The sequence below is a fragment of the Manihot esculenta genome, chromosome 3 (genome assembly GCF_001659605.2).
Source record: "Manihot esculenta cultivar AM560-2 chromosome 3, M.esculenta_v8, whole genome shotgun sequence".
Lineage (NCBI taxonomy): Eukaryota > Viridiplantae > Streptophyta > Magnoliopsida > Malpighiales > Euphorbiaceae > Manihot > Manihot esculenta.
This window is the reverse complement of record NC_035163.2, coordinates 3,518,938-3,545,889: the sequence shown is the minus strand read 5'-3', so window position 1 is coordinate 3,545,889 and position 26,952 is coordinate 3,518,938. Positions and strand designations below refer to the sequence as shown.

Sequence of the window (26,952 nt, the reverse complement as noted above, 5' to 3'; positions counted from 1 at the left end):
AGAGTCTCGCGAGCGACGGCTATGAGAGAGAGACGCGAGCGATGGCCGTGAGAGAGACACGCTAAGGATGGAGAGAAGAGACTCTGGCTTTGGCGAGTGGGTGGCAGGGTGAGTGGCTGGTGGGTCGCTGTGGGACTGGCGATTGGGTGGGTGGGTGGTCGTGGCTGCGGAACTGAAGCGGCAAAGGATGGAGAGAAGAGACTGGCTTTGGTGAGTGGGTGGTAGGGTGGGTGGCCGATGGGTGGCCGATGGATGGCTGTGGGACTGGCGACTGGTGTGGGTGGCTGTGGCTACGGGACTGAAAAGAGATAAAGAGGCGAAGGATGGAGATTAGGGATTTGGTCTGAGAGAGATGAAGGTATCGTGCCGCGTGAAGAAGGACGTGGGAATGGGATGGAAAGTGAACTGAATTGATATAACCTATAATAAAACGCTGCGTTTCAGATTAAATTCGGTCGGTTCGGTTCGACCGAATTATTTTGACTCCAAAACCGAACCGAACCGACCAACCTGAAATTTTTAAAAATTAAAACCGAACCGAACCGATTTTATTTTAAAACCGAACCAAATTATTAAATTAAATCGGTTCGGTCGGTTATTTCGGTTCAGACCGAACAGTGCTCACCCCTACCCAAAACTAAGTAATTTTTTTTAATCACATATTAAATCATGTTGTTTTTTTTTATCGCAAAATAGTGAAATTTTCTTAAGAGAAAAAGGTTGTTTAGAACATGCGCAAGTCCTATAAAGTAAATAAATCAAATCAGGTCTTTAAAAATAAAGAGAACAAAGTCACCTATCATGACTATAAAAAAAGCCTCCCTCAATTGAAACTAGAAAGGCAAAACAAAATATACCGATATACAAAAAGTTTTACCACCGATCTTTAGGTTAAAAGTTGAAATCTATCAAAGAAGGGCCACCAACGAGGGAAAGACAAGTTCTATCAACCACCGGAAACAACTGCTAAAAGCCAGAGCTCAAAGCAACATCGTTATTATATCTCCATCCAGGCCAAAAAATAGCTCTAGTATCAAAGAAAGTGTTGCCTAATGATGACCGATGAACTTTTTACACTTGAGGATAAGGCCAGACCCTAAAGAAGAAGGCATGCCCACAACACATCAGGCTTTCCTTAGGCAGACCGATCCAGTATCGCAAGCCTTGATCCAGACACACAACCAGGCCAGGCCTATCATAAGCCCGGGTTCGATAGGAGTAATCCAACTCGGTGACGTGACATGAAGGAGAATAGCTGACCCAGTCACTTCGCAGCCCTGATCGCATGCGCGCTGGGGGAATTAAATGGCCGCTTAGCATGGAGCGGGGCACTGACACCTCCGTACGTACGGAGCTGAGTGACAAGGACGGGTGGCACTGTAGCAGAAAGGCCGTTAGGCGTCTCTCGTAAGCAAGAAAAGGAGTAAAAGGAGGAAGGATACCCTCCTCTGAAAAAAAGGAGCTGACCCAACTATTGTAAACCCTATTTTCTCTAGATCTCAGAACATCAATTGGCGCCGTCTGTGGGAAACGAAGAAGATCTTTCCATCACCGGAGTCACTGAGATCCACATGGCCAATCAAAGCGAAAATTACACTGGAGCCATCCCAAACGATCTGAGTTCTGTTCGGGAAAAATCGCAGTTCTTATTCTCTAACTTCGTGGTGTCACGAGATGGGAAAAGACCTGGGAATCACCACATACATCAAAAGCCACACGGCGAAAGTCGGACAGAGGAATATGTCGATATGAAGAAGAAGGGAAACGCTAGGGGTGATTCACAAATCATGGAAGAAAGGCGTCATAACTAAGTTGCACGGTCACTTTTTTAACCCAAAATATTCTCATTATCATGATTAGTTATAAAAATGAGATTGTAGGCGAAAGCCCTATGTGTACGAGACTGAACCTGGTAGTATGCTAAAGTAGCTTAAAGACGTGTTGTTGAGAAAAAAACTGTAAAATTAGTCAAGCATGAGAGTTATTATTTAATGAATCCTTTAAATCACATAAAAAGATAGGGTTGATCAAAATTAATATTATATTCACTTGTAATATACTTTATGCAAGCTTTTACTTTGCAGAAAAATGTTAGAAAGAGAGGAGGAAGCCCTCAGTGAGATAGGTGACTGGTCTCGAAAAATGACCGCCGGCACCACAAAACCGGCTGAGAGGGAGAAGTCCTCAGTGAGGTAGGTGACCGGTCTCAGAAAATGACTGCCGGCACCACAAAACTGGCTGAGAGGAGGAAGCCCTCAGTGAGGTAGGTGACCGGTCTCGAAAAATGACTGCCGGCACCACAAAACCGGCTGGGAGGAGGAAGCCCTCAGTGAGATAGGTGACCGGTCTCCGAAAATGACCGCCGCCACCACAAAACCGACTGAGAAGAAGAAGACCCCAGTGAAGTAGGTGACCGGTCTCAGAACATAACTGTTGACACCACAAAACCGGCTGGGGAGCGAACGTCAACATAGAAAAACAACATCAATAAGGGCCACGAGCCTCTAAGAGGAAAGACAAAGGCCTAGCTCCAACCTCACAAAAAAGAGCTCGGATAGGACAAAAACTACATGTAAGAACACAGTTTCAACCTCACATAAAAAGATTGGGACACTGGACCATAAATGAAAAGTTAAAATCCGACCCCCCGAAGGAGCTCGGGTCACAAGGTAAGAGACTTTGATCTCACAACAGCCAAAAGCGCTAAAGCGCCATACTGACCGCAAGAGGGTGCTAGAACAAAAATAAAAAATCTGGATCCGACCTCTCAAAAGAGCTCGAATCACGGGATAATAAGACATTGATCTCGCCAAGCAGCTAGCGTATAAAGAAAGTAAAGTAAGGCACCCCAAAGCCCGTTTCATGCAGCCATGCGGTCTACTAAAAGCCAATTCAAGGCTCACTGAGCCAAAACACCAAAGCGCCAAAGCGTCATGCCGATCTCAAGAAAATGAGCTCGGCACTGGTAAAGCCAATAGGCAGGCAAAATTAAAACGAAGCGAATCCTAAGAAAAAGGCATACCGAGATAGAGAATCAAACTAAAGACCAGGGACAATCATAAGAGGCACTGACCTCATAAATTGACCGCTGGCACTAAACCAGCTCGGTTAGCCTAGAGAAAGGTCTAAGCAGCAAAGAGCCCGCAAAACGCTTGAGAGCGGACAACCCAAAAAACACTCGGGGGCAAAAAATCCAACTAACCGAGACATACCCGAGAACCAAATGCTCAGATAAAGAATCAAGGAGATAGGAGCAACGTAAAAGGCTGAATAAACCATTCTGAATGACCTGATGGGGCAGTAAAAAGCCCTGAGTCATTAGGATACAAAAGAATCGAACCGTAGTATGGTCAAGTCCAAAACAGATAGTCTGACCTCTTCAATCCAGGATCGATCTCCCCAGAAGCTTGGAGGGGCCTTATGTCTATACCGGCAAGGCTATAAGCCTATAAAAGAAAAGTTAAAGCCGAACAAACAAGCAGTCAGACTGAAACATAACCCGTATAAGGCTCGACAAGAAAGCAAGAAATTAAGTCCAACTTCACAAAAGAGCTCGGAGCACTAAAGTGCAGAAAGCAAAATCCCGAACTCCCGAGCTCGTAATACATGCAACATCACAGGCTATAGGCATAAAAGCCTAAGCAAAAAACAAAGAACCGCGCTCCCAGCTCAGATCAGCTCGCGACGAACAAACGCTTAACTAAACAAGTTAAGTATGAAAAAATAGTCAAAAGTTGGGCTCCCCATCCGAGCGGGCCCACAGGCCATAAAGGTGTAAAAACAACCAAGCTCACAGATTAGACGAATCCCTGGCAGCTTGGGCAAGCCTATAGCTCAGAATATTTAATTTACAATTTTAGTTAAATATTACATCAAGTAAAGGAGGAACTCGAGGATAGTGCCTCCAAGCTTATAGCTCGGACAAGCCCAAGAAACCATCTCATACGAAAAAACTCATATGCAAAGATGATCGCTCTAAGCATTACATATCCGAGCTTGTAACACCGAGGAGGTTGCAAACAAATGACGAAAATGCCCTCATGAAAATAAGAAAAACTCACGAGTCAGAAGTTTAGCAAGACACCGAGCTCTTAGTCCGGGCCTGTTCGTTTAGGAAAGTCCCAGAAGAGACAGCCTGGTCCATTAATTAAGTAAAGATAATTAAGTTGGATTTTGCTAAGTAAGCATTCGGCTTACGACTTTTATGATTAAGTTAAGTGAGAAGAAGATTTTGGAGAAAATTGGGATTTTACATTTAAAAAGAGTAAAGGCAAGGAAATAGCGTTTTGATAGGAGTCGTTCTCGGGCCGCGCAATCATAATGGGTCCTAGGGATTTACCCCCTCATCACTCATGTAATAACTGCTGAGGAGGTAAAGGGGCATTTGATGACCGCCAAACTTTTTCCACTTGGGAACAAGGCCAGGCCCTAAAGAAGAAGGCATGCCCACAACACATCAGGCTTTCCTTAGGCAGACCGATCCAATATAGCAAGCCCTGATCCGGACACACGAACAGGCTGGGCCTATCATAAGCCCGGGTCCGACAGGAAGTAATCCAGCCCGGTGACGTGACGTGAAGGAGAATAGTTGGCCCAGTCACTTCGCAGCCCTGACCGCATGCACGCTGGGGGAATTAAATGGTCGCCTAGCGTGAAGTGGGGCATTGACACCTCCGTACGTACGTAACTGAGTGACAGGAACGAGTAGCACTGTAGCAGAAAGGTCGTTAGGCGTCTCTCGTAAGCAAGAAAATGAGTAAAAGGAGGAAGGATACCCTCATCTGAAAAAAAAAAAAAAAGCTGACCAAACTATTGTAAACCCTATTTTCTCTGGATCTCAGAACATCACCTAACATGGGAGGAGGTATGCTCTTCAGCAAACATTGCACTTTTGAAGACAAGACTTCACGAGTCCCTCTCCCAACCTATTACCGAATCTTTAGACAATAAAAACACCACCGATTCGAGAGAACAACGGCATATAATAACAAAGAAAAAAAAATCAACCAGTAAACAAAAAACTGAATATCTAACTGCATACAATAATACAAAGAAAAGAAAAATCAACTAACAAACAAAAAGCCGAAGATCTAGAAAGATAAAAGCAATAAAATTGATATATTAGCTAAAACCACAAAATAGGACAACAAAAAGGCAGATTTAAACATTCCTTAAAAAATTTCCACTGGATCTATCTAAAATAAAATGATATATACAAATCATCTAAAGGTGAAAAGAGGAAATCCACTCTTCAAACTACGAAGAAATAAGAGGTCTCCTACTATCCGGACGAGGCAAGAAAGACTTACGATACATAGAGAAATGGAAAATTTACTCTCAGAAAAGAAAAACAAATGAAAGAGATTTCCCTTTTTAGAAAAGTCTAGAGAGATTAAACCACGTGGATTTAACGGTCTATAAAAGTTAATCCTTAAAGTCCTTATCATCTTTGAGTAGCATTAAATAATTTATAAGAATTTAATTTAATTTAATTATTTTAATTTTAATTTTTTATTTTGAATAAAAGGATTTAATATTTTTTAATTTAAAAAAATTAAATTCTCACATGATTTTATGATAATTTTTTTTTTAAAAATCAATCATACCTATACTCTTTTCAATAATACCGCCTCTAAATATCAAATATGTATTCTTTCTTTAAAAGTATAATTGGTCTTTCGGCTGGAGCAAAATAATTTTAATTCCTTTTTAATTTTTTAATTTTCAATGGTTACAAAGTAATTTATGTAAATAAATAAATGGATTTTCTCAATTTTAAATGAGGTAAATGAATGAATTATTCAACGTCAAATCACGGGCACCTTTTTCTAAGCAGTGATTGCAAATTTTCATGGCATAAAAAGGCCGGAGGGGAAGAGGTTCGATTAAGACTCAAGGCTTAAAAATAAACTAAGTCCCAGTCTAACAAAAAGGTCAGCAGGAAATCCAAGAGCCCTTATATAGAAAACCTTAATCTAAGGTCATCGGATGGAGATCTCTAAATACTCTTGCACCGCCGACGCAAAACTTACCGATCAAATCATCATCGAACCACATGGATTTATGCAAGTCGATAAGCACGCTGGGTGATTTAAAAATTAATAAAATTTATAAAAATAAAATTTAATATTATTTTGAAATTATCAGATAAGTTTGAATAAAAATAAATTTCTAAAACCACAGATAGGGACCAGAATAATATAATATGATGAGGTGGAGATGGATAGAGTTGGCATCTAAGCGTCCACATGTGGTCTCACATATAGACCACCACACAGAAACCCGCTGCTGGTTTCCCGGACCTAATCTAATCTGTGTTCCAAATTCACTCGTCCACGCATCAGCCAAAACAGCACCCAACTCATCACAAGCAATATTTTTGTTTCTTTCCATTTTCTTTTAATATTTATATTATTGTATCATTTTAATCCTTAATTTATGTGTACTAAATTAGGAAATCCACCTAAGTAAACTCATTTATCCAAAAATGAATTAATAACAAATGGGATAATACCGTATTGGATAAGGTTATTTTAAAGAAAAAAAATAATTATATAATATAAAAAATTTATTAATTAATTTATCATTAATTTTTGTTAAAATAATTAAGCAGAGCGAATTTTCTATTATTTAGAATACTGATTATTTATTTTTTATTAAATTTTTATTTATAATTTGAGTGATCGAGTATTACGATTTATTAAAATTTCTACGATATATATTAATATGATAAATATATAAATATATATATTTATAAATTTAATAATAATTGTATTTATAAATTTAATTTAATAATAATTATATTTTAATAATTTTGATAAATCTTAAATTCTATTTTTGTAATTTTTAATTTGAAAAAAATTACATAAATATATTTTAAGGGATTATTATCTATATTAAATATAAAAAAATTAATTAATAAATAATTTTAAAAAATTAAAAAAAATTTTTATATAAAATAATAAAAATATTTTTAAGTAAAATTAAATAGAATAATTAATTAGTAAATTTTTTTAAAATTTTAAGAATATTTTAATATATTTTTTAAAATTAAAAAATTAATTTATCAACTTTTAATTTTTTATAACAAATCAGATAATATTTGGATAAGGTTTAATTTAAAGAATAAATAAATAAACAGAAGATAAAAATCTGACAAGATAATGTAAGATTACCGTTGTGGGGTAGCCCTTAATCCTCGCAGTTTATCCATTTCTAATCTGATAATAAAAAGGGGATAAATTCATAATTATGCGAGGATAATTAGCATTAGTGCAGCAGCAGCATCTACGTCATTAGATTTCAATTGTGCATTGCTCTTTCCTCTCGTTACATTTTTTAAATAAAATTAATTAATGTCAAAAAACGAGAGGAAAAGCAGTGCAGGTGGCAGGTGGCAGCTGCTATGGCGGAAGCTGCAGCTAATAACTGACTTTGCGTCTTATCCACTATGACATCATCGTCATCTGGCCCACTACTAGACAGGTAAGCAGTTGCTAACTGCTGTATCCAATCCCCTCTCCTTCTTTCTCTTTCTTTTTCTTTTTCTTTTCTTCCAAACGTAACCTGCAACTATTTCCACAATTTTCAGACCAAAAAAAGTTTTTTTTTTTTTTTTTGGGAATTTGTGTGTTTGTTAGACAAAAGGATTGAAAGTTGTTTAGTTGAAAAAATCTGGATTGGAAGCAGCCGACCTCTGATGTCGACTATTTCCATTCACAGACCTGACTTCACTACCTTGTCAAATGATAGATTCGGAAATCACTCCAAATTTCACAGGATGGCTTCTTCTTTGACAATGTAAGTCTTTAACTATTTCCCTTTGTTTCTTTCTTTATCCAATTTTGGGAAGCTTTTGATTCATGTAGGTTTAATTTTCTTTCCTTTTCTTTTTGCTTTTGCTTTTGATTTTGGGATTTCTAGGGCCATGGATTCTAGGTCTTCTCAAACAAGGAAAAAGGAAGAGCTATCTATACAAGTTCCAGCGTCATCTATTCCTCAATTTGAGACCTCGAGGCTACCTGATCTGCGATTTGACCGTCTTCAAACGCCTGAAAAGGATTTGATACATGAGGACAAGTTCGAATTTGGGCAATTTGTGGCCCGAGAAGCTATAATTGATGAAGAATTCTGGGTAGACTATCGTTCTTCTTTATCTCACACAAACTGTTTGTTTTTTTTTCCATGAGAATTCTATATGGGTTTTGTCGCTTTTGCTGCGAAATTATGTTCTGTATTTGTTCCTTTTCCTCCAAATATTCCCAGCCATGCCAAAAAGGGAATGAAATTCTGATTTCCCTTTCTTTTTCTATTTCTAGTCCAGTCCTTTTTTAGTTTACAAGTCCTATCCATGTTCATTATTGATTTTCTTTTTTCCCCCTTCTTCTAGACAGCAGCTTGGCTGCGAGCAGAAAGTCATTGGGAAGATCGAATAAATGATCGGTGCGTACTTGTGATCAAACAATCTAGATTTTCTATTCAGTTCCATTCTTTTTTGGTAGTATTAGCATTCATCTGAATAAGGAATGATGAATCTCAGCAAGTTAGCAATCCCAATATGCATTATGCTGTAAAGTTGTTACTGAAAAGTTCTGATCCAGAAAAATTAGGTAAGAAGTCATGCAGAGGAATGAATTAGAACTGACTGCCTCCACTTTCCCCTTAGATTTTATTCAAAATGAGTTCTGGTTTGGATACTCCCAAATTCAATTTCTCTTAAGAAAATGAGCTGGGCATAATTCACCCAAAAGCTGGGTTAGCTCAAGTGGGAAGTGCCCCCAAAGTCTTACAAAGGGCATATTACCCTATCCCTGACGAAAGAGGGAAGTTGACAAGTTTACTCTCATGCTACTATTGTTTATTTCTTTACCAGTTTAAGATTTTGGCCCACTAATATGTGAGGTCTCTGGAGAAGATTCTTTAGGTGACAAACTTTCCACTTGCCAGGACCTCAAATGGGGTCAATAAGTTTGTTAGTACTTTGAGTGAAAGAGTTGGATAATTACTGATTCTAGCTACCCCTGATTAACACAGATATGTCGATAATCACAAAAGGAAATTCGCAGAGCAGGTAGGAGTGGATACCATTTTTTTTTTCCTTTTTACCCTGCTAACTTGCTAATATTATTATTTTTTCTATGAGATTCTTACTGGTTTTTGATACTGTGCAGGAGTTCCATGCCATAAAAAGGCAGAGAGCAGGTCTACATGGACAAAAATGTAGATGCATTGTCACGGTATGACGTCTTATAATAGTTTTCAATGGCTATCTTTGCTGGGAAGGAAAAAGATAGTTGTTTTTGTTCAGTAAAAGTTTATTTACTTGAATGGGAAAAAAAAACAGAGGAATGTACTAGAGTTGGTATGTTTCTATGCTTCAGCAAAGCTTCAGCATGTTTCTCTGTTATTATGTTTTACCAGGTAAGAAGGGAAGACAAAAATGTAAAACGCACTGTATTGAAAAGTGTAGTTGGAACTCTTGATTTGAGCATTCGGTTCTTATTGCAGGGAGAGACCTTTCCAGGGGTACAAAAGCATTCTGTCTAATTCTGAAGTGCTAATCTATTGATCTGATCAAACATTTTTGTTGACATGAATGATTTCCCTCGCAGGAGCGGGTAAAGGTTCCTATCTTCCGCAGTTTCCATAGGAGGGGACCAAATACTTATGGTTATGTTGCAAACCTGTGTGTTGCCAAATTAGCACGTCGCCAAGGAATCGCAAGCAACATGTTGCATTTTGCTGTTGAATCAGCAAAATCTAGTGGTAGATTCACACATCCTCCTTTCAGAAAACATCTGAATTGGTGCAAGCTAATCTAAGTTAGTATCTGAATCCATCTTTGGTTTTACAGGTGTAGAACAAGTATACGTGCATGTGCATAGAAACAATATACCCGCACAAGATCTATACGAAAAGATAGGATTTGAGGTAATGCCATTGCAATTCGCTCATTTGTGCTTCTGAATTTTGATCCACGAAATGGGGTAACACTATTTACATAATTAAATCAGATTGTTGAAGCTGCAAGCCTGCAATTACAAGAAGAGAAGACATACCTACTTTGTTGCAGGGTATGAAAAAAGGAAAAAAAAAAAAAAAAAAACACTTCTGCAATACAAATTGGTAGCCAGAAAATGTAGAAAGCATCATATACAAGAACCATAGGATACATCGGATGTTTGCGAGTGATCTGAAAGCGGAAGGCAGATTAGCACTCAAATTTAGCCATACTACTAATCGTGAACTTTGCTTGTAACTATCATTTCCAGAAACCTAATGTAACCAAGCTGCTAATGAATGTGTAATCAAGGTCTTAGTTCCATTCTGCTTCCAAAGTATATGGCTTGATTTTCAGAAAGACTTGTGTAAACTGGATTAAAATCCATCAAACACCTCATGTTCATGTATCTAATTCAGCCACATGCATTAACTTGATAATGGATCTTTTTCCCTGTAAGTTGAAGCAAATTCTTTGAATTTTGAATAGAATTATCTGAATTAGAAAGGAACAGTATGAAAATTCATTAATGTTTAGTTGAGACAGCTACGGAGGAATAGTTTGTGACCATGACAACTTAGAAATCCAAGGTCCACAAATTCATTTCCAACTGGGTGTAAGGATTCATACAATTTCGTTATCGCATGACAATGGACCACCGTAGAGAAAGTTTCTAGGAGACTTGGTCGTTAATGAGGGACATCACCTAGCCACATCTAAAAAGTTGCTAAAAAAAAGGAATTATATTACCTAAAAATAAGTGTTCTAATTTATAAATAAACTTCTCACAAAATTCAACACAAATTTCCGACCAAAATGGTTAAAAAAATATAAAACTTCAATTTTTTTTTTTAATTATAGCCATTTTTTTTTTATCAATTTTAATCTAATATTAAAGTTTTGTATTAATAGAAGTCCGTATGAAAATTAAGAAATTTTTTTTTTGAGAGGGTCAAAATTAAGAATTAGAGTTGTTAATGTGAATCCCGACATAATGCCAATATTATTATTTTATCTATTGTTACTAACAGGGCATAAAATATAATAATAAAAATATTTAAAATTTTTCAATTTTTATTAATTATAGTTTAAAAGTCTAATAGCAGGGCATTAATTATTTTACCATAAATTAGTCAAAATAAAAATTTTAATTTTTAATATAATAAAATTTCATATTAATATTAGTTCGTATGATAATAATAAAATTTTTCCACACTATATATATAAATGGATAAAATAAAAATTAAAAAAGAGAATTTTATCTGATCTTGAAAAAAAAAAAGGAAGGAATAAAGAATTCCTTGTGTTTTACGGTGTAATTTTTGCCGTTTTCATTACTGATCAACTCTAGATACTTTTCTTCCGCCTTGCTTTAGGGTGACGGGAGGAGGGTTTCTTTTTAAAACCACCATTCTTTCTACCTCTCCTCCCCGTAGATGGTTGAGTTGACTTTTATTTTTATTTTGGTTTGTTATTCATTTTTTCGGTCTCTCATAATCGCGTTGACAAAAGAGATGTTGATGTACAGAACTTAAGGGCTTCGATTTTGATTTTATGTGGGGAGGTTAGTTTTGAGCGTAATATCATATTCCGGAACTGCACTGATATATTCAGTGGCCACCGTTCTAGTCTTCTTTAACTAGATTCTATAGTGTCTCCTTCATCAAATTTACTTTTATCGGTGGACTACACTCATTAATGACCTCTTTTTTCTGTTTATGTTTTTTTGCATATGTATTATTAAATTCCACGTCAGTTATAGAAAGGGGTAACGTGCCCTTATATAGGTTTTAGACAATCCTCCTCTTCGACTTAATTTTTAGGATAAGTTAGAACTAATCCAAATTTAACACGTATATTTTGGTTTCTTTATTCTTTTGTTCAGTTGAGGTTGTTGTTCTGGTTTTGTTACTCATCACGCTTTATTTTGACTGGATAGTGCTCCGGTGGTATAGCGGTGTGGGTGGTGTGCAGTGGTCTTTTGTTTGATTATCTTGTTCAGTTGCTGATTTGGTTTATTTAGCTGGGTTTTAGTTGGGTTTCTATTAATTTGTTTAGTTTCTTTTTTGACTTGGACTGATTTGGCCTTCTGATATATTATCTGGCTCTTTTTGTAATTTTGCCTTGTTTAAACTTTAAAAATGCAATTTTAACTTGTATAGTAAAATATATATATATATGATATATCCTGACGTTTCTAATTCTTACTAAAGGACTCATTACTTCCAAAGGTTTCCTCCCCTAAAATGAGCCCATTGAAATTGAACATACATGGGCTGAACTCGAGAGCCCAACTGCAAATCGAAATGGACAAAAGCCCAACAATCAGAGCCAAGAACCCAATGCTTCTGCCTGCCATATGGGCAGAAACACAACACCACCTTAATAAAACCATTATAATTTTATGGTTACTCTATAACACAGTACTCCAAATCTCATAAACTTAGTAGTTTTATTTTATTCTTTTAATAATAAATAATTTAATTTTTTAAAATTTTTACCATTAATAAAATAGTTATTTTATTAAAATTTACTTTTAAATTATAATTTTTTATTTTTTATTTTTTTATAATAATAAAAATAGAGTGTAAAAAATAAAATATATATTAAAAAATTTAATCGATTAAATTAAAACTAACCCATATCTGAGTTGTAATGATCATGATACTGTGCATCATCACATCAATGAAAGAGACACGTGTAACTGTACAAAAGCAAGAAGACGCGTTTCCCAAAAGCTGCCTGCTTCTTCTGTGTTTGTCCTTGAAGAATATTCAATTTTGCTTTTGTCCATATCTTATTAAATCTCTCAATTTGTAAATTTTTATTTAATAAATTCACAATCTTATATTTAAGTTTAAATAAATCTAATTTTTTAGCCAAAATATCTCACTTAAATATTTACCATCCTATTATGATTAATTGACTTTTTTTAATTTTTATTTTAAAATAAATTTAAATATTGCATAATTTAAGAATATATTTGCAATTCATTTCTTACTAAGGAAGGCTAAATGCTTTAATAGAATATTTAAAATTTAAATTTAAATAAATTTAGACTAATGACTTCAAAAAAAAATAAATTTAGACTAAAAATTTAAATTTAATAATTTTTATTTATATATATAGTTTATAAATAAATTTAATTTTTTTACTTTAATTTATAAAAGAAATTATGGGGTTTAATTTTTTTAATAAGTTTTAAAAACATTAATGAATTATAAATCATTTAATATTAATAAAATATTGTTTAATTATTGGTCAAGCAGTAACATCTATCTACTAAATCAAACATACCTTGAGACTCTAGCAAATTAACTTTGCTTTTCACCGACAAGAAAAGGATTGAAAAATAGGAAGAAAGAAAGCAGAGGAAGAAAATTAATATGAACTTTCCCTTTGTTTGGGAGATGAGAAAATGAAGATATATTAATAAATAAACCAATCCTTTAAAAAATTAGCCTATAATTTTGAAGAATTGAGAAAATAGTTTATATTATGAAAAATAATTTTTAAGAATTGGGAAGATTTTTTTTATTTTTATTGTAATTTTAATTATCTTGAAAAAATTTAAAAGTAATTTATATCTCTTAATTATAAAAAAATTTATTTTTTATTAATAAAATTAATAACTTATAAATATGTTAAAATATTAATTGTTTTAATGATAAAATATTAGTTTTATACAATTTTAATTAATAAAATGTTATTTTATAATTTTTAATAATATTTTATTTTAAAATTTTTTTAATTATTTATAAAAATAATATTTTATTTATTTAGAAAAAAATTAAAACTAAACTTATTTTTTGGCGCTAGATAAAAAGTCATATTTCCAATGAATATTATTGGGTAATTTTGCAGGTAATTTGAGATCAACCCATTTGCGAACTACAAGCCAACCATCGTCAGACTGTCGCAAACCCGGATTTCGGACAGAATGATTTTCTATGGATAAAGTAGCCTTTTTGAAAAATTTCTCCCTCTGGTTCGTCAATGGCGTTCTCAACAAAATTCATTCGAAATCACGGTTATTATTCACGATAAGACATATCAGTTCTGGCATTCCATATTTTTGAACGCTTTTTCTTCATTTTCATGGGTCACCATTCTCACTCTCACCACCACAACCATGACTCTTCTGATGGTGTTTCTCAGAGAGTTAACAGCCCTCGTTTCTCGGGTCCTATGACTCGCCGGGCTCATTCTTTCAAGCGTAATAACAATAACACCACCGCTGCCCACACCACTCCTACTAATAATCGCAATACGCACATCACCAACACCAATAATAGCACTAGTCACGAGATTGATTTGCAAGTTAATTCGCCTGGATCTGAATCTGTTGATGTGTTTGAGAGGCAGAGCCACCATCAACATATCATCCAGAGAGTTAATGGGGTAGTGGTCAAGAGTTTGCTTAATAAGAAGGGCGGTTTTGGATCCGCAGTGGTTGATTATGGGTTCAGGGAGAGGAAAAAGCTGGGGCAATGGATGTTCTTTGTCTTTTGTGGGGTGTGTTTGTTTTTGGGCGTTCTTAAGATTTGTGCAAATGGGTGGTTTGGATCTGCCCTTGAAAGAGTTGCATCCAATCAGGTTACTTCATATATAATCTTTTTTTTCCCTTGGCGTTGCTTATATATTACAAGTTGCTGAATGCTTTGGCTGATGAATTTACTGTACAAGTTGCCATTTCAATGGTAATATTCAACATTTTAGAACACTTGCAAGCTCTTGGGTGAGAAAATCACTTTTAGTTGATGGCATATCATGAGCATTTTGGCACTATTATTTTACAGGATAGCTTGGTAACTTTGGATTTTCCTCTTACATATGAAAAGCAAATGCCTCTTAAAATTATGTTTTTAATTTTTCTCCAATAAAAAGTTGAAATTCTGATCTGTGGAAATATGGTTCCCAGTTGTCCCTAGAAGAATTTTGCAGTTTCTTTATCTATGGTATCTTGAAAAGTGAACTTCTCTTGCTTTTTGATGAATATCAAGCAAATTTTAGGGATTAATACAAATGATTTTCAGTATAGCTGAATTTATTATTTCTTAATAAGGATCCATTTGTTGAATGATATGGAGTATATTGGTTTCCCTAGTTTTCTAGGTATTTCATTTCCAATAGGCATCTAATGTCTGATTAGGATAGATGACTGATTGAATATATGTACTTTCTATATTGATGTGTTTCTGGAAGTCTTAATTTGTCTTTCAATTTATCGTATGCTTGAGTTTGTCTATGCAACTGTATGCACTTGCAATTTTTTTCTTTCCGCTAGTTGGTATATTTATCTTGCCTAACGTTTGCATTTTCAATCAGGATATACGCAGTTCCACAACTCAACTGCATCAACACTGGAACTCTTTTGATTATGGGAAGGGAGTGGCTGGTATGGAGCGACACCTAAAGATGGCAAAATCAGGTGTAGATGGTGAAGTGAGTCTTTGAATTTCATCTATGAAGTATTTTATTAATTAATCTCTGTTTAGTTTACAGAAAACAGGGAAAGTATACAGAGAATTTGGCTCTCTAAAAACCAATAGAAAGCTACACCTTGGATGAAGTATTGTATTACTTCTTTTTGACATTTGTTTCATTCAGTTCTCAGGCATCTGGTCCAAACCCAACAGTGAGAATTTTAGTCAGTGCATTGACCTGTCAAGAAGCCACAAAAGTATGATAACTGTTAATTGTTTTAGAGTTCGTGTTTGTGTGTGTGTGAGTGTGAGAATTTACACAACCTTTTCCTTAAATTCCTTATTTTGCTCTTTGCAGTGTTGGATGTGAAGACAAATGGTTACATTCTCATAAATGCTAATGGTGGCTTAAATCAGATGAGATTTGGGGTCTGGCTATTTTGTTTTTTTACATTGTTCTTTTGGCTGATTTTGCATTTCATAGAAATTATGGTCTGATGTATCTAAAATTCTAGAGTGCAGGTTTGTGATATGGTTGCTGTGGCTAAGATTATGAAGGCAACACTTGTTCTTCCTTCTCTCGATCATACCTCCTACTGGGCTGATGAAAGGTTATTATATTTTACTTTTCAAACTTCTGCAGTTGATCAGTAACTGGACTAAAAGGCATATGAATAATTATTTTGTTGCAAAAGGATTTGACAATTTTCCAAAGATGCTGACTAAAATTGATATGATTTGCTTGTGGAATATTTCAGTATCTTATGCTAGAAATGAATTTGATGACTATTCCAAAATATATTATCTGCTTATTGGAGTATAATGTGCTATAATATACAGGCAATATTCTTGCAGGATGCAGGTCATCATTTTATGTTTTATGACCTAAGTTATTTTATTTCTGTTGGCAGTGACTTCAAGGATTTGTTTAATTGGCAACACTTCATTGACACATTGAAGAATGAAGTCCACATTGTTGAGTCATTACCACCTGCCCATGCTGGAGTTGAGCCTTTTACAAAAACACCAATATCATGGTCTAAGGTTGATATCGTAAATTGAGTGTAAAGCTTATACATAACAATATAGGTTTTTCTTTTTCTTTCTACAGAGAATCATTGTAATATAAGCTTGTTCATAATGTTAGTGTCTCTTAGACTTGTAACAAATTCACAATTGTTTCTTGTTCAGGTTAGTTATTATAAAAGCGAGGTCCTGCCATTGTTGAAGCAGCATAAAGTAATCTATTTTACTCACACTGATTCCCGGCTTGCCAACAATGGTATCCCAAATTCCATACAAAAGCTGAGATGCCGCGTCAATTACAGGGCATTGAGGTATTCTGAAGCAATAGAAGAACTGGCAAACATCTTGGTTGCGAGAATGAGAGAAAATGGAAACCCTTATCTTGCTCTCCATTTGAGGCAAGTTCTTGTTGTTAAATTTCTTATTTGAATTAGAATGAGATGTTTTCTATTTATTATAATACATGGTATTGCATATTTGTCTATTTTACTCTGTATTTGCTTATCTGAAAAATAAATCACATAAGCTGTTAAGTGTTTTTCTATTTAGTCCCTATAATTTGGAAACACTCATTAGTTAGTCCTTCAATTTTATAAAATTCTACTAATTAGTTCCTCCTTATCAAGGGTATTTTAGACTTTTTTGTAATTTTTAATAGTTTAAATTAATAGAGAGACTAATTAGTAGACTTTTTAAAACGTCAGGGATGTTTAAATAATGTATTTTTCAAAACTGAAGAACCAACTAATAAGTATTTCTATAACATAGGGATTAAATAGTAAATTTTTCAAAGAAATATGAGCTTCTGTAGATTAGTGCTAAGTTTTTGGCAAAATTGTACACAACTTACAATTACATGTACCAAGTAAATTATCAAGCTTTGTTTATTATAAATGTCTGTCATTGAAACTTGCTTTGATTTGAAACATTCTTGGACAAGAAGTTATCCTTCTGATCTTTATAATTACTCTCTTTCTCTTACCTTAGGTATGAGAAGGATATGCTTGCATTCACAGGCTGCAGTCACAATTTGACAACAGGAGAAGATGAAGAGCTACGCAGTATGCGATATGAAGTCACTCATTGGAAGGAGAAAGAAATAAATGGAACAGAAAGAAGATTGCTTGGTGGTTGCCCGTTGACTCCGAGGGAGACTTCTCTTTTGCTTAAAGGGCTGGGTTTCCCACCCAACACCAGGATTTACTTGGTAGCTGGTGAAGCTTATGGGAAAGGAAGCATGCAATATCTTCTGGATGACTTCCCTAACATATTCTCACATTCCACTCTCGCCACAGACGAAGAGCTGAATCCTTTCAAGAATCATCAGAACATGTTGGCTGGTTTAGACTATGTTATTGCACTTCAAAGTGATGTATTTATTTATACGTACGATGGAAATATGGCAAAGGCAGTTCAAGGTCACAGGCGATTTGAGAACTTTAAGAAGACTATTAATCCAGACAAGTAATGTTCTAATCTATTTCCTGTTTCAGTGATTATTTCATTATCCTTTCTGCATTAAGCTTTTGCATATTTTTCCAACATGACATTGATGGTTGCAGGATGAATTTTGTGAAACTTGTGGATGAGTTGGATGAAGGAAAAATATCATGGGACACATTCAGTTCCGAAGTGAAAGAGCTTCACAAAGATCGAATCGGAGCTCCATACCTACGGGAACCTGGAGAGTTTCCAAAGCTGGAGGAAAGTTTTTATGCAAATCCTCTTCCAGGATGCATTTGTGAAAGAAAACAAGAAAAGTAGAGTATAAAACAGGCAGGTTTTTTTCATATTGTTTCATGATGTAAACTCAACTGCTTGCAAAGAAGAACATGCATGCGCCCATTGTTCCAGGCTTATAATCATAGGAAGTTGCAAACTCGATTATCCAACATTAAGTGGGAACTGGTCCAGGGAGAAAATTTCTCTGGGAGGACAGAGCCAATCCAATGAGGTCGTTCTTTCATCTTATTACAGTGGTTACTTCTGACAGGTTTGTACGAGAATTATTATTTGAGTTTCAAAATTGACAATGGATGCTCATGCCAATGTTTTGTATTTAACTATGGTCGGAGAAACAAAATGAGCTTGTAAGATGGAAAAGGAAAGTTGAGATTAAACTTATATCCAATATGTGAACTGATACTGATTTTATCATAGATATCAACAATACCAAAGTATAATTTCAAAGACAAAACATATCATTTTGCTTTTGTTTGGTTGGTTTTTTTTTTTTTTTTTTTTAAGCTATGATATGTTTGAGAGTTAAAGATACTATGCCAGACTCTAAGTGGTGAGCCAATTAGATTGAGCCATTAAAATTAAATTAACCAAAATTGCTTATTTTAACGTACAAACTAATTCTGAACATTAAAATACAAGCCTAATACCGACAACCTAAAATATTACAGATTGAGATGCCAACAAAAAGAAAGTTTCGGGTATCTACCATTATTCAACACAACAACTCATTCTTGTCGGACAACTTGCTGGCTTTGCCAGTTGGAGGAATTCCACTTCTATCACTGTGGTGGAAGTGCAAAGCTACTACCTATCTACAATTTATTTATATTTATATTGATATTTTAAAGTAGGTAGAAAAATATTTGATTCAATGAATCCAATTTAATTTGCAGCTCCAGCTTCTCAATATTTTTTTATTATTATTTTTAAGAGAAAATATTTTCATATGAGCTGCATTACTGGCCCAAATTCATTACAGTTGGAATCCAAAATCTTTTTTTTTTTTTTATGAGCTTATCAAGTCATTTCTCTTGACCAAGAAAAATAAAAACAATAAATCAAAAAATGGACATTGACAACTGGATTCCCCAAAAGAAAATGTGTACCCAAAACATTCATGCTAAAGGCTAAAATCTAATGTCTTTTAAGAAAGAGATCCACAGGGCACTATAACTGCAGAATAGACTCAACAAGTTCTTGCAGAGGTGCAAGCTCCCCTTTATCAATCAATCGGAATTCCTGCACCATTTCCAACTCACTCGAGTTAAATAAGCTCAGCAATCATCTTATCTGTTGCTCATGCTTGTAAGCTACTTCACAGCCATTGAGCAAATACTAATAATAATAATATGATGATGATGATGATGATAAACATTCTCAACCTAACAAGTCAGAAAGATGACGATGGTAAAGACCACAAAAGTTTAAATAGATAAAGCACAGTTGAAATGAGAGTTGCCAGGCCGAATATGCTATGTCATTTAGTATATACAGAACAAGAACATGCAGAAAGCTGAAAATTTGATGATAGTAACTTACCCATGTAAAGAGAACAAAATGCTTAAAGCAAGTATTTAGATGAGCTTCTTCCTTCAAACTTACAATCTTCTGAAAGTGCTCATGATAGATGTGAGCATATACACGGAACAACCGCTTAAATATTGTCTTAACAACATCTCGGAAGTTTTGTGGAAAAGGTACCCCTGTAGCACAAAAGAATTAGGGACTCCTCTTGGCACATAGATTGAGATAAAAATAACTTCTTACAAAAAAGAAAAGGTCATTGCTCATCGAGAAATGCCACTAACCCAATTTTTGAGGGAAAATCATCTCATTATCTAGCTGAGACTCAATCCAATCCATCAGATATTCAACATATTTTGGAGCAGACACCTCGATTGGCTTCTTAATAGTAACTCCATCAGCCCATCTGTACTCATATCTGTAAAGAAATAAGCATAATAGATTACATAAACCATTAAAGCATTGACTGAAAAGACAACAACATGTTTTCTTGAAGAATCCATTCCCATTTAAACGATGAAAGCATTTTTCAACATACATACTTCCCGATTTGTAAGAACAACTAGGAATGCAATGCAATGTCACTCCAATAAATTGTAGAAGGTCCATATACATCTAAATTTTTCAACATCTAAAGAAGTGCTTTTCCAAAAAGCACTTGTTTGGCCTTCCAACAATAAGCTGCAAATGGAGCCTAAACATCTATCAAAATGTGATTCTTCCATTAAATGAGAGACAAGATTCATCCTTTTGCTGGTCAAGTTAAAGGTGGATACTGAATAAATGTGCTAATCAGGTAAAATAAACATGAACATAAGATGCCTAGCCATGAAACCATTACAATGAGACCATTTATTGATGACTATCTAAACAAATTAAATGAACCACTCCACCCTGCCGAAAAGGAAAGATGCATATACGTTTATATGTAGTTTCTTTGACATGCAAAAAAAGGAAAATAGAACAACATTTCTTTTGATTAATATGAAGTATGGTAAACATAAATATTTGTATCCCAGGAACCAAGGTCAAGCAGTGCATCAATAATATAAGACCAAGACCATAAGAAGAATCAAATTTTGGTGAGAACTGGGAATGATACTTTGGCCCTGCAGTCATTGTTGGACAGTTTGACGCTGTGCAGAATTCAGTGAGTGTTCCATATAAAATATTCACTTGATTGAAGAAGTCCACAGCTGCAGGACAAAAACATAGATAAAAAGAATTAGCAACAGAACATAGATAAATATTAACTGAAAATAAATACAACCATTGTTATTATTATTATTACTATTATCATTTCAAATTGGTGCAAAGTACAAAGTATGAAACAGAAATTCTATAATAGATAGAAGTGTTAAAAAATCTTACTGTTAACGGCCAGCCACTCATTCAGATCTTCTCCAGGAGGCAGACGGACCGCTTCTCTTAGGTTCCCACTACCCAAGGTAGCATCAATGTGTTTTTGAAGTTGAGCACCCTGCAGATTAATTGAGGATGCAAATCATCAACTGAAACCAATCCTATGGGGGGTAATACAGAAGAAAACATTCAGACACTCATGGTTCAACCAACCTTGCTTCCAGATGGAGCATTCTTCTTAGGCCGAAATGTCTTCTGGTTTCTTCATTAGTTAAAAGCCAACACCAAGAATTTCCAATTAGAAACAAGGAATTAAATAATTCCCACATTTAAAATAACAAGAACCTCCAATTTCAGAATTCAAATCACAAAATTTCAGGATTAAAAAGGAAAAAGGCTAATTGTTAAATTGTCTGCCAATCTCGACACAAGCATTATCAACACAGATGGTGGCATTAGGTGATCAATGATGACATCATTTGCCATTTTATTAACTATGGATAATGCCTTACCAGCGTCTATATCCCCAAATAAATATTCTATCCATAAAATGTGGGACCCACATTCAAAAGAACCTAAAAGAAAAAGGAGAAAACAACCATCCTGAATAAACGACCAGTCGTTTATCGTCACTATAATCATGTGCATTGAAAATGAATCCTGTTTCTCGACATGCAAATGTTATTCTCGGTTTCAAAGCATTTACGGAAACGAAAAATAAAAAAAAAGATTTCTCCGATTGCTGCGCATGAAATTTGGAAACGGGAAATCGGAATTAAATCAAAGGTTGATTCATGCAAAGAAAGAAAATGGAAGATTGGGAGAGAGAGAACCTGCTGCCGAGGCCGAAGAGACTCATGGCGTGGAAGCGGAGGGTGTCAGAGGGGTCTCTTTCTCTGAGAAAAAAGAATGGAAAATAGTAAATATGGAAGATGGAGGATGGAGATATATAACAGAAGAAAGAGAGAGAAAGAGATGACAGAGTGGCAAACAAAGCAGCAATGCAATGCAATGCAAATTAAGCAAAACACACAAAGACAAGGTCCGTTTCCTTTCTTTTCCATTTCCCAACCTGGCCGATTCTCTCTCTTCTTTCTGTTTACTTTTCTTTTTCTTTTTCTTTTTCTTTTTAATACACATTTTTTTAATTAATTATTTATTTTTTCTATGTATTAAAATATTTCGGATGTGAGACAATTTTTTTTTTCTTACCAAATGAAACTTTTCAAATTTAAGAAAAATCTAGAATGAAATTAACTTTAATTTTATAGTAAATATTATTTTAATTTTATAATTAATCAAATATTATTTTACATAAAAAAAAATTGACATAATGGGAAAAATAGTTGGAAGTGAGGGTGGCTCAAAAAATGATCAAGCATCTAGCTGTACCCGTATGGATTAGATTTTCTGGATTTGTTGCTATATATAATAAAAGAGTTAATGATAAAAAAAATTCTATTATTTTTTTATTTTATAATTTTATTTTTTTTATGCTTCATCAATTAAATTTTATATTTATTTTAATTATATTTTATGTTAATTTTTTATTAAAAATTAATAAAATTATCACATTATTTAACTTGTTATTGTATAATTGATTACAACTTAAAAAATTAAATTTTAATTGATAAATTTTTAAAATTTAACGGATAATTATAATTTTTTTAAAAAAATAATATTGTTTATTATTTTTTTAAATTAAAATTGATAATATTAAAAAATAAATTTTAATATCATTATAATTTTTTAATTTTATTAATAGTTTAATATATTTATTTTATTTTAATTTAATTCTGAATTAAGTAAATGCATAATTAAGATATGGTTGAAAGTAAAAAAAAATATTTTAAAAAATATATTAAAAATAGTTATAATTATTTTATTATTTTATATTCTTAAAAGTAAATTATGCAAAATATAATTTTAAATTAATTTTATATTTTAAACTAAAAATTTAAATAATTTATTGCATTCATTTTTTTTCATTATAAAAAAGGAAAAAATTGTTTTTTTAAAGTAATTTAATTTTTGCTTTAACTAATTTTTTTAAATATTTTAAACTCTAAAGTTTTTTGAAAATTATTTTTTGTTAAGCAAACGAATACTAAGTATACACTTTCCTTCTAAATATATATTTCTCAGTGAGAGTAATTTTACACTCTGTTTAGATAATTTATAAGAGAAAGAGGAAAATAAGAGGAAAATAGTTTTTTATTTTTCTCTTTCATATTTTAAAATAAAAGGAGAGAAAGGAAAATTAAATTTATTTTAAAAATTAGTTTGTAACTTTGTATCATGACCTATTATTTAGGTGTATGATTATTATTATTATTTTTTGAGAATAGTGTGGGAGTAAAGTTGGGTGTCCACGTACAGATTTGGTCCAATCATCATTCCCTTATTTGGACAATCTCTGTCACAATAATAATCATGTCTTTGCTCAACTATCAAGCAAAACTTTTATTCCTATTCTCATTATATTTGATACAGTTTTTTTATAATTATTTTTTAAGACATGCATTTTATGTGTTTTTATATAGTTTTTAATTTCTTAAGTTTTATAATTATGAATATTTATTTTTATTGAAATATAATTACTTTTTATTTATTTAGTAATATAATAAAATTTTAATTTTAAAATCTAAAATTAAACAATAAGCTTATTCAAAATTTTCAAATTTCAACTTTTAGCTAGGAAATTTTCGAGAGAGTAAAATACAAGTTTCATAAAGTAAAATAATAATAATAATAATATATTAAAATATAAATGTGTTTACTAGCTCAATTTTTTTCCTCTTTATTAGGTCAATTGGATCCTGTTAAAAAAATTTTAAAAAAATTATTATTTAATTTTATAATATAAAAAAAATTTACTAATTAATATCTTAATTTTAAAAATTATATTAAAATACTTTTAATATTTTGAAAAACCTACTAAGTCCATCTATTAATTTTACCGTTAAGTATTTTATTATTTAATTTTTATAATTTTAAAAAATTTATTAATTATTCTTTTAAATTTTTAAAAATTTACTAATTAGTCTCTTTATATTATAGTTATTATAAATTTTTTTATAATATTTAACGGTTAAAATTATATTTTTAAAATATTAAAAATATTTTAATATATTTTTTAAATTTGAAAGATAAATTAGTGAGTTTTTCTATTTTTATACTTTAATTTTTTAAAAATTAAAGTGAAAAAACATATATTTAATTTAAAAAATGTTAAAATTTTATGGAATAGGACAAATTTCAGAGTATATAATTGTAGGGGAAAATTACTTTTTAGTCCCTGAGGTATAGCGTAATTAACATATTCGTCCCTCTATTTTTAGAACCCAACACTTTCGTCCCTGAGGTTTAATTCCGTCAAAATTAGAGGTCCCTCCGTCAAAAATGCCGTTAGTGATAGGAAAAATGACCAAATTATCCTTTCTAGAACTCAATACTTTAGTCCCTGAAATTTAATTCTTACAAATTTATAGGTCCCTCTCTCAAAGAATTGAAGGAAAAAATATATTTTTGTCCCTAAGATATTACATAATTAACATATTTGTCCCTTTATTTTTTGAATTCAACATTTTAGTCCCTAAAGTTTAATTTCGTCAAAATTCAAGAAAGAAAATCTCAAACTCAATCTCCATAAACAAATAAAAATTTTAATAAATTTAAGATTCAAATTCAGTAAAAATAATAAAAATCAAAATATATAAAATTTAAATTATTAAAAATAAAAAGTTAAAACTCAATATAAATATTTTTTGTGATGCTGTTCGTCATCGATCACTGCTCGCCATTTTAAAAATTCATTAAAATGTCTCTGATATTTTAAAAAATTTACTAGTTAGTCTTTCCGTTAATTTTAGTCGTTAAGTGTTATGAAAAAAAAATCTAAAATTTCCATGATATGGAGTGACTAATTAGTAAAATTTTTTAATAATTTGAGGGACTAATTAATTTTTTTTTCTAAACTATAGGGATTAAATAGTAAAATATTTAGTGATAAAATTAATAGAGGAACTAACTAGTAGACTTTTTAAAATGTTAGGGACATTTTAATATATTTTTCAAAATTAAGGGACTAAGTAGCGAGTTTTTCCATACTATAGGGACTAAATAATATTTTTTTCATTTTATTATTGATAAGGGTATTTTTGGAATTATATTTATTCTCTTTCTTTTGACCAGGTGAAAATCATTGATTTAACAGAAATTTTTTACGGAGGGACCTTGAATTTTGACGGAATTAAACCTCAGGGACGAAAGTGTTGGGTTCTAAAAATAGAGGGACGAATTCATTAATTACGCTATACCTCAAGGACTAAAAAGTAATTTTCCCTAATTGTAGCTATCTTATAAAATTGAATTTTAAATTCGTAAGACATTCTAAAGCTCATTTTTAATCTAATATCACAAATTTTTCATTATTTTAATAAAGTAAATTTAATTATTTAAATAAGAGGTATCCGTTTTCTCACTTCTGTATCTTTATGTTTGCTTATTAATTAATTTGAAAAATGTAATACCCGGCCAGATTTCGGCATCAGAATCCCTACCTTCCGGCGGAATCTCCGTTGGAATCTGGAATTCTGATGATGCTAGAGTCCTCTAGAGTCCTCTAGAGGTCTAGAGGGGTAAAATGTGTTTCTAAAATGTTTTTACTTGATTTTACGGTTTTAAATGGAAAAGAAATTGAGTTTTTAAAAGAAAAGGCCAAGGAGGAAGAACCCAAGTTCGGCCGCCGAACCTCAAGTTCGGCCGCCGAACCTCAAGTTCGGCCGCCGAACCTCAAGTTCGGCCGCCGAACATAGGGCTATTTCGGGAGTGCTTTAGGCCTCCGAAAGCTTTGAAGGGCAGAAACCAGGTTCGGCCGCCGAACATGGGATATTTTAGGAGGCTCGTTAGGCTGCTGAAGGTGGTGGAGCTGTGGAGACAGCTTAGGCCGCCGAAGGTGGTTGACCAGCCACCTATAAAAAGCCCTCAGACCGAAAATGGACGAGTTTTCTCCCCATTCTCGAGCTAAGGTGAGTTCATGTCTTCCTTTGGTTGATTTCATGTTCTTTCTTCAAATCCTTCAAGTTTTCATGAGTTTCCTTTTGGGTATTGAAGTTTTAAAGCTTAAATCAAGTTTTGGGAGCTTGGAGACCCAAGGAGGTTGTTTTCTCCCATCTCCAAGTTAGGGATCGCACCAACCCTCGATCTTCAAAAGGATCGGACCCGAAGGACCGAGGAGGCCAGCAGTGTTAGCTGTTGCAGAATCAGTCCAGCGTCTGTCAGAGGTGAGTAGAACTAACTCAAATGTTTTAAGCATGTTTCACGCATCATGAATACCATGTATATATAGTAGGTTGCTTGCACTAGAAATCACGAATATGTTGCATTGCATACTTTGTTGTTGATGTGGATGGACCAAGGCGACCCCAATAGCCCTATTTATGATATGTTAATGAAGTCCTGAGGCGCCCTACCGAGGGCCGGGCATAATGAAGTCCTGAGGAGCCCGAAGGGCCGGGCACCATGTTATGTTACAGACAGAGGGAGTTTTGGTGGTCATGTCCATCCGTGATGTGAATTATTTGTGTTATGACGCATTCCATGAAAGCATATGATTTATTATTGTTTTCCCTGTTCTGCTCACTGGGCTTTTTAGCTCACCCTTTTCCCCTAACCCCCAGGTTTGCAGGTCAGAGGTAGTCCATGAAGATGTCAAGAGTAATGTTATGCTTATGTAATAGATTAGTGTTTTAGTGTGGACATGTAATGTAAACTGATATAATGTATTGTAAGATAACGTAATGTAACGTAAAGTAGAGTTGTGTTATGGATTAGTATTGTGCTTGGCCCTAAGGCTTGGTTAGTCCCTTT

General features: G+C 33.4%; 3 protein-coding genes across 5 annotated transcripts; 2 read left to right on the top strand and 1 right to left on the bottom strand.

Moving 5' to 3' along the window:
- The first annotated feature begins 7,562 nt into the window (after positions 1 to 7,562).
- Positions 7,563 to 10,324, top strand: LOC110612066. 2 transcript variants are annotated; one of them, XM_021752720.2, is made up of 9 exons: positions 7,563 to 7,800; positions 7,924 to 8,134; positions 8,390 to 8,442; positions 9,034 to 9,070; positions 9,171 to 9,236; positions 9,421 to 9,525; positions 9,612 to 9,765; positions 9,854 to 9,930; positions 10,014 to 10,324. In XM_021752720.2, the coding sequence occupies exons 1-9, from the start codon at positions 7,700 to 7,702 to the stop codon at positions 10,077 to 10,079; spliced, it is 870 nt and encodes a 289-aa protein (XP_021608412.1). In that variant the 5' UTR covers positions 7,563 to 7,699; the 3' UTR covers positions 10,080 to 10,324. The 2 variants fall into 2 exon arrangements, with proteins under 2 accessions (XP_021608412.1, XP_021608413.1); XM_021752721.2 differs by lacking the exon at positions 9,421 to 9,525.
- Positions 10,325 to 13,863: 3,539 nt separating this feature from the next.
- On the top strand, positions 13,864 to 18,609 carry LOC110611860 (O-fucosyltransferase 35). Its single transcript, XM_021752387.2, has 9 exons — positions 13,864 to 14,596; positions 15,329 to 15,445; positions 15,611 to 15,683; positions 15,785 to 15,855; positions 15,949 to 16,037; positions 16,338 to 16,470; positions 16,618 to 16,850; positions 17,440 to 17,916; positions 18,015 to 18,609. Exons 1-9 carry the CDS (start codon positions 14,099 to 14,101, stop codon positions 18,214 to 18,216), a joined length of 1,893 nt encoding a protein of 630 aa, XP_021608079.1. The 5' UTR covers positions 13,864 to 14,098; the 3' UTR covers positions 18,217 to 18,609.
- Positions 18,610 to 19,174: 565 nt separating this feature from the next.
- Positions 19,175 to 22,141, bottom strand: LOC110611130 (MOB kinase activator-like 1A). 2 transcript variants are annotated; one of them, XM_021751272.2, is made up of 7 exons: positions 21,915 to 22,135; positions 21,295 to 21,343; positions 21,091 to 21,199; positions 20,822 to 20,915; positions 20,004 to 20,137; positions 19,735 to 19,898; positions 19,175 to 19,434 (listed from the first exon to the last, which is right to left on the bottom strand). In XM_021751272.2, the coding sequence occupies exons 1-7, from the start codon at positions 21,938 to 21,940 to the stop codon at positions 19,363 to 19,365; spliced, it is 648 nt and encodes a 215-aa protein (XP_021606964.1). In that variant the 5' UTR covers positions 21,941 to 22,135; the 3' UTR covers positions 19,175 to 19,362. The 2 variants fall into 2 exon arrangements, with proteins under 2 accessions (XP_021606964.1, XP_043811233.1); XM_043955298.1 differs by lacking the exon at positions 19,175 to 19,434 and having other exon boundaries at positions 19,466 to 19,898; positions 21,915 to 22,141.
- Positions 22,142 to 26,952: the final 4,811 nt, after the last annotated feature.

Excerpts from the sequence above, each read along its gene's own strand:
- LOC110612066 (XM_021752720.2), top strand. The coding sequence starts at position 7,700 with ATGTCGACTATTTCCATTCACAGACCTGACTTCACTACCTTGTCAAAT. Across the intron at positions 7,801-7,923 it reads ATGGCTTCTTCTTTGACAAT|GGCCATGGATTCTAGGTCTT; the intron begins GTAAGTCTTTAA and ends TGGGATTTCTAG. Across the intron at positions 8,135-8,389 it reads TAATTGATGAAGAATTCTGG|ACAGCAGCTTGGCTGCGAGC; the intron begins GTAGACTATCGT and ends CCCTTCTTCTAG.
- LOC110611130 (XM_043955298.1), bottom strand. The coding sequence starts at position 21,940 with ATGAGTCTCTTCGGCCTCGGCAGCAG. Across the intron at positions 20,138-20,821 it reads ACAATGACTGCAGGGCCAAA|ATATGAGTACAGATGGGCTG; the intron begins GTATCATTCCCA and ends ATTTCTTTACAG. Across the intron at positions 19,899-20,003 it reads GATTTTCCCTCAAAAATTGG|GGGTACCTTTTCCACAAAAC; the intron begins GTTAGTGGCATT and ends TTTGTGCTACAG.
- LOC110611860 (XM_021752387.2), top strand. The coding sequence starts at position 14,099 with ATGGGTCACCATTCTCACTCTCACCACCACAACCATGACTCTTCTGAT. Across the intron at positions 16,038-16,337 it reads TCCTACTGGGCTGATGAAAG|TGACTTCAAGGATTTGTTTA; the intron begins GTTATTATATTT and ends TTCTGTTGGCAG. Across the intron at positions 16,851-17,439 it reads TATCTTGCTCTCCATTTGAG|GTATGAGAAGGATATGCTTG; the intron begins GCAAGTTCTTGT and ends CTCTTACCTTAG.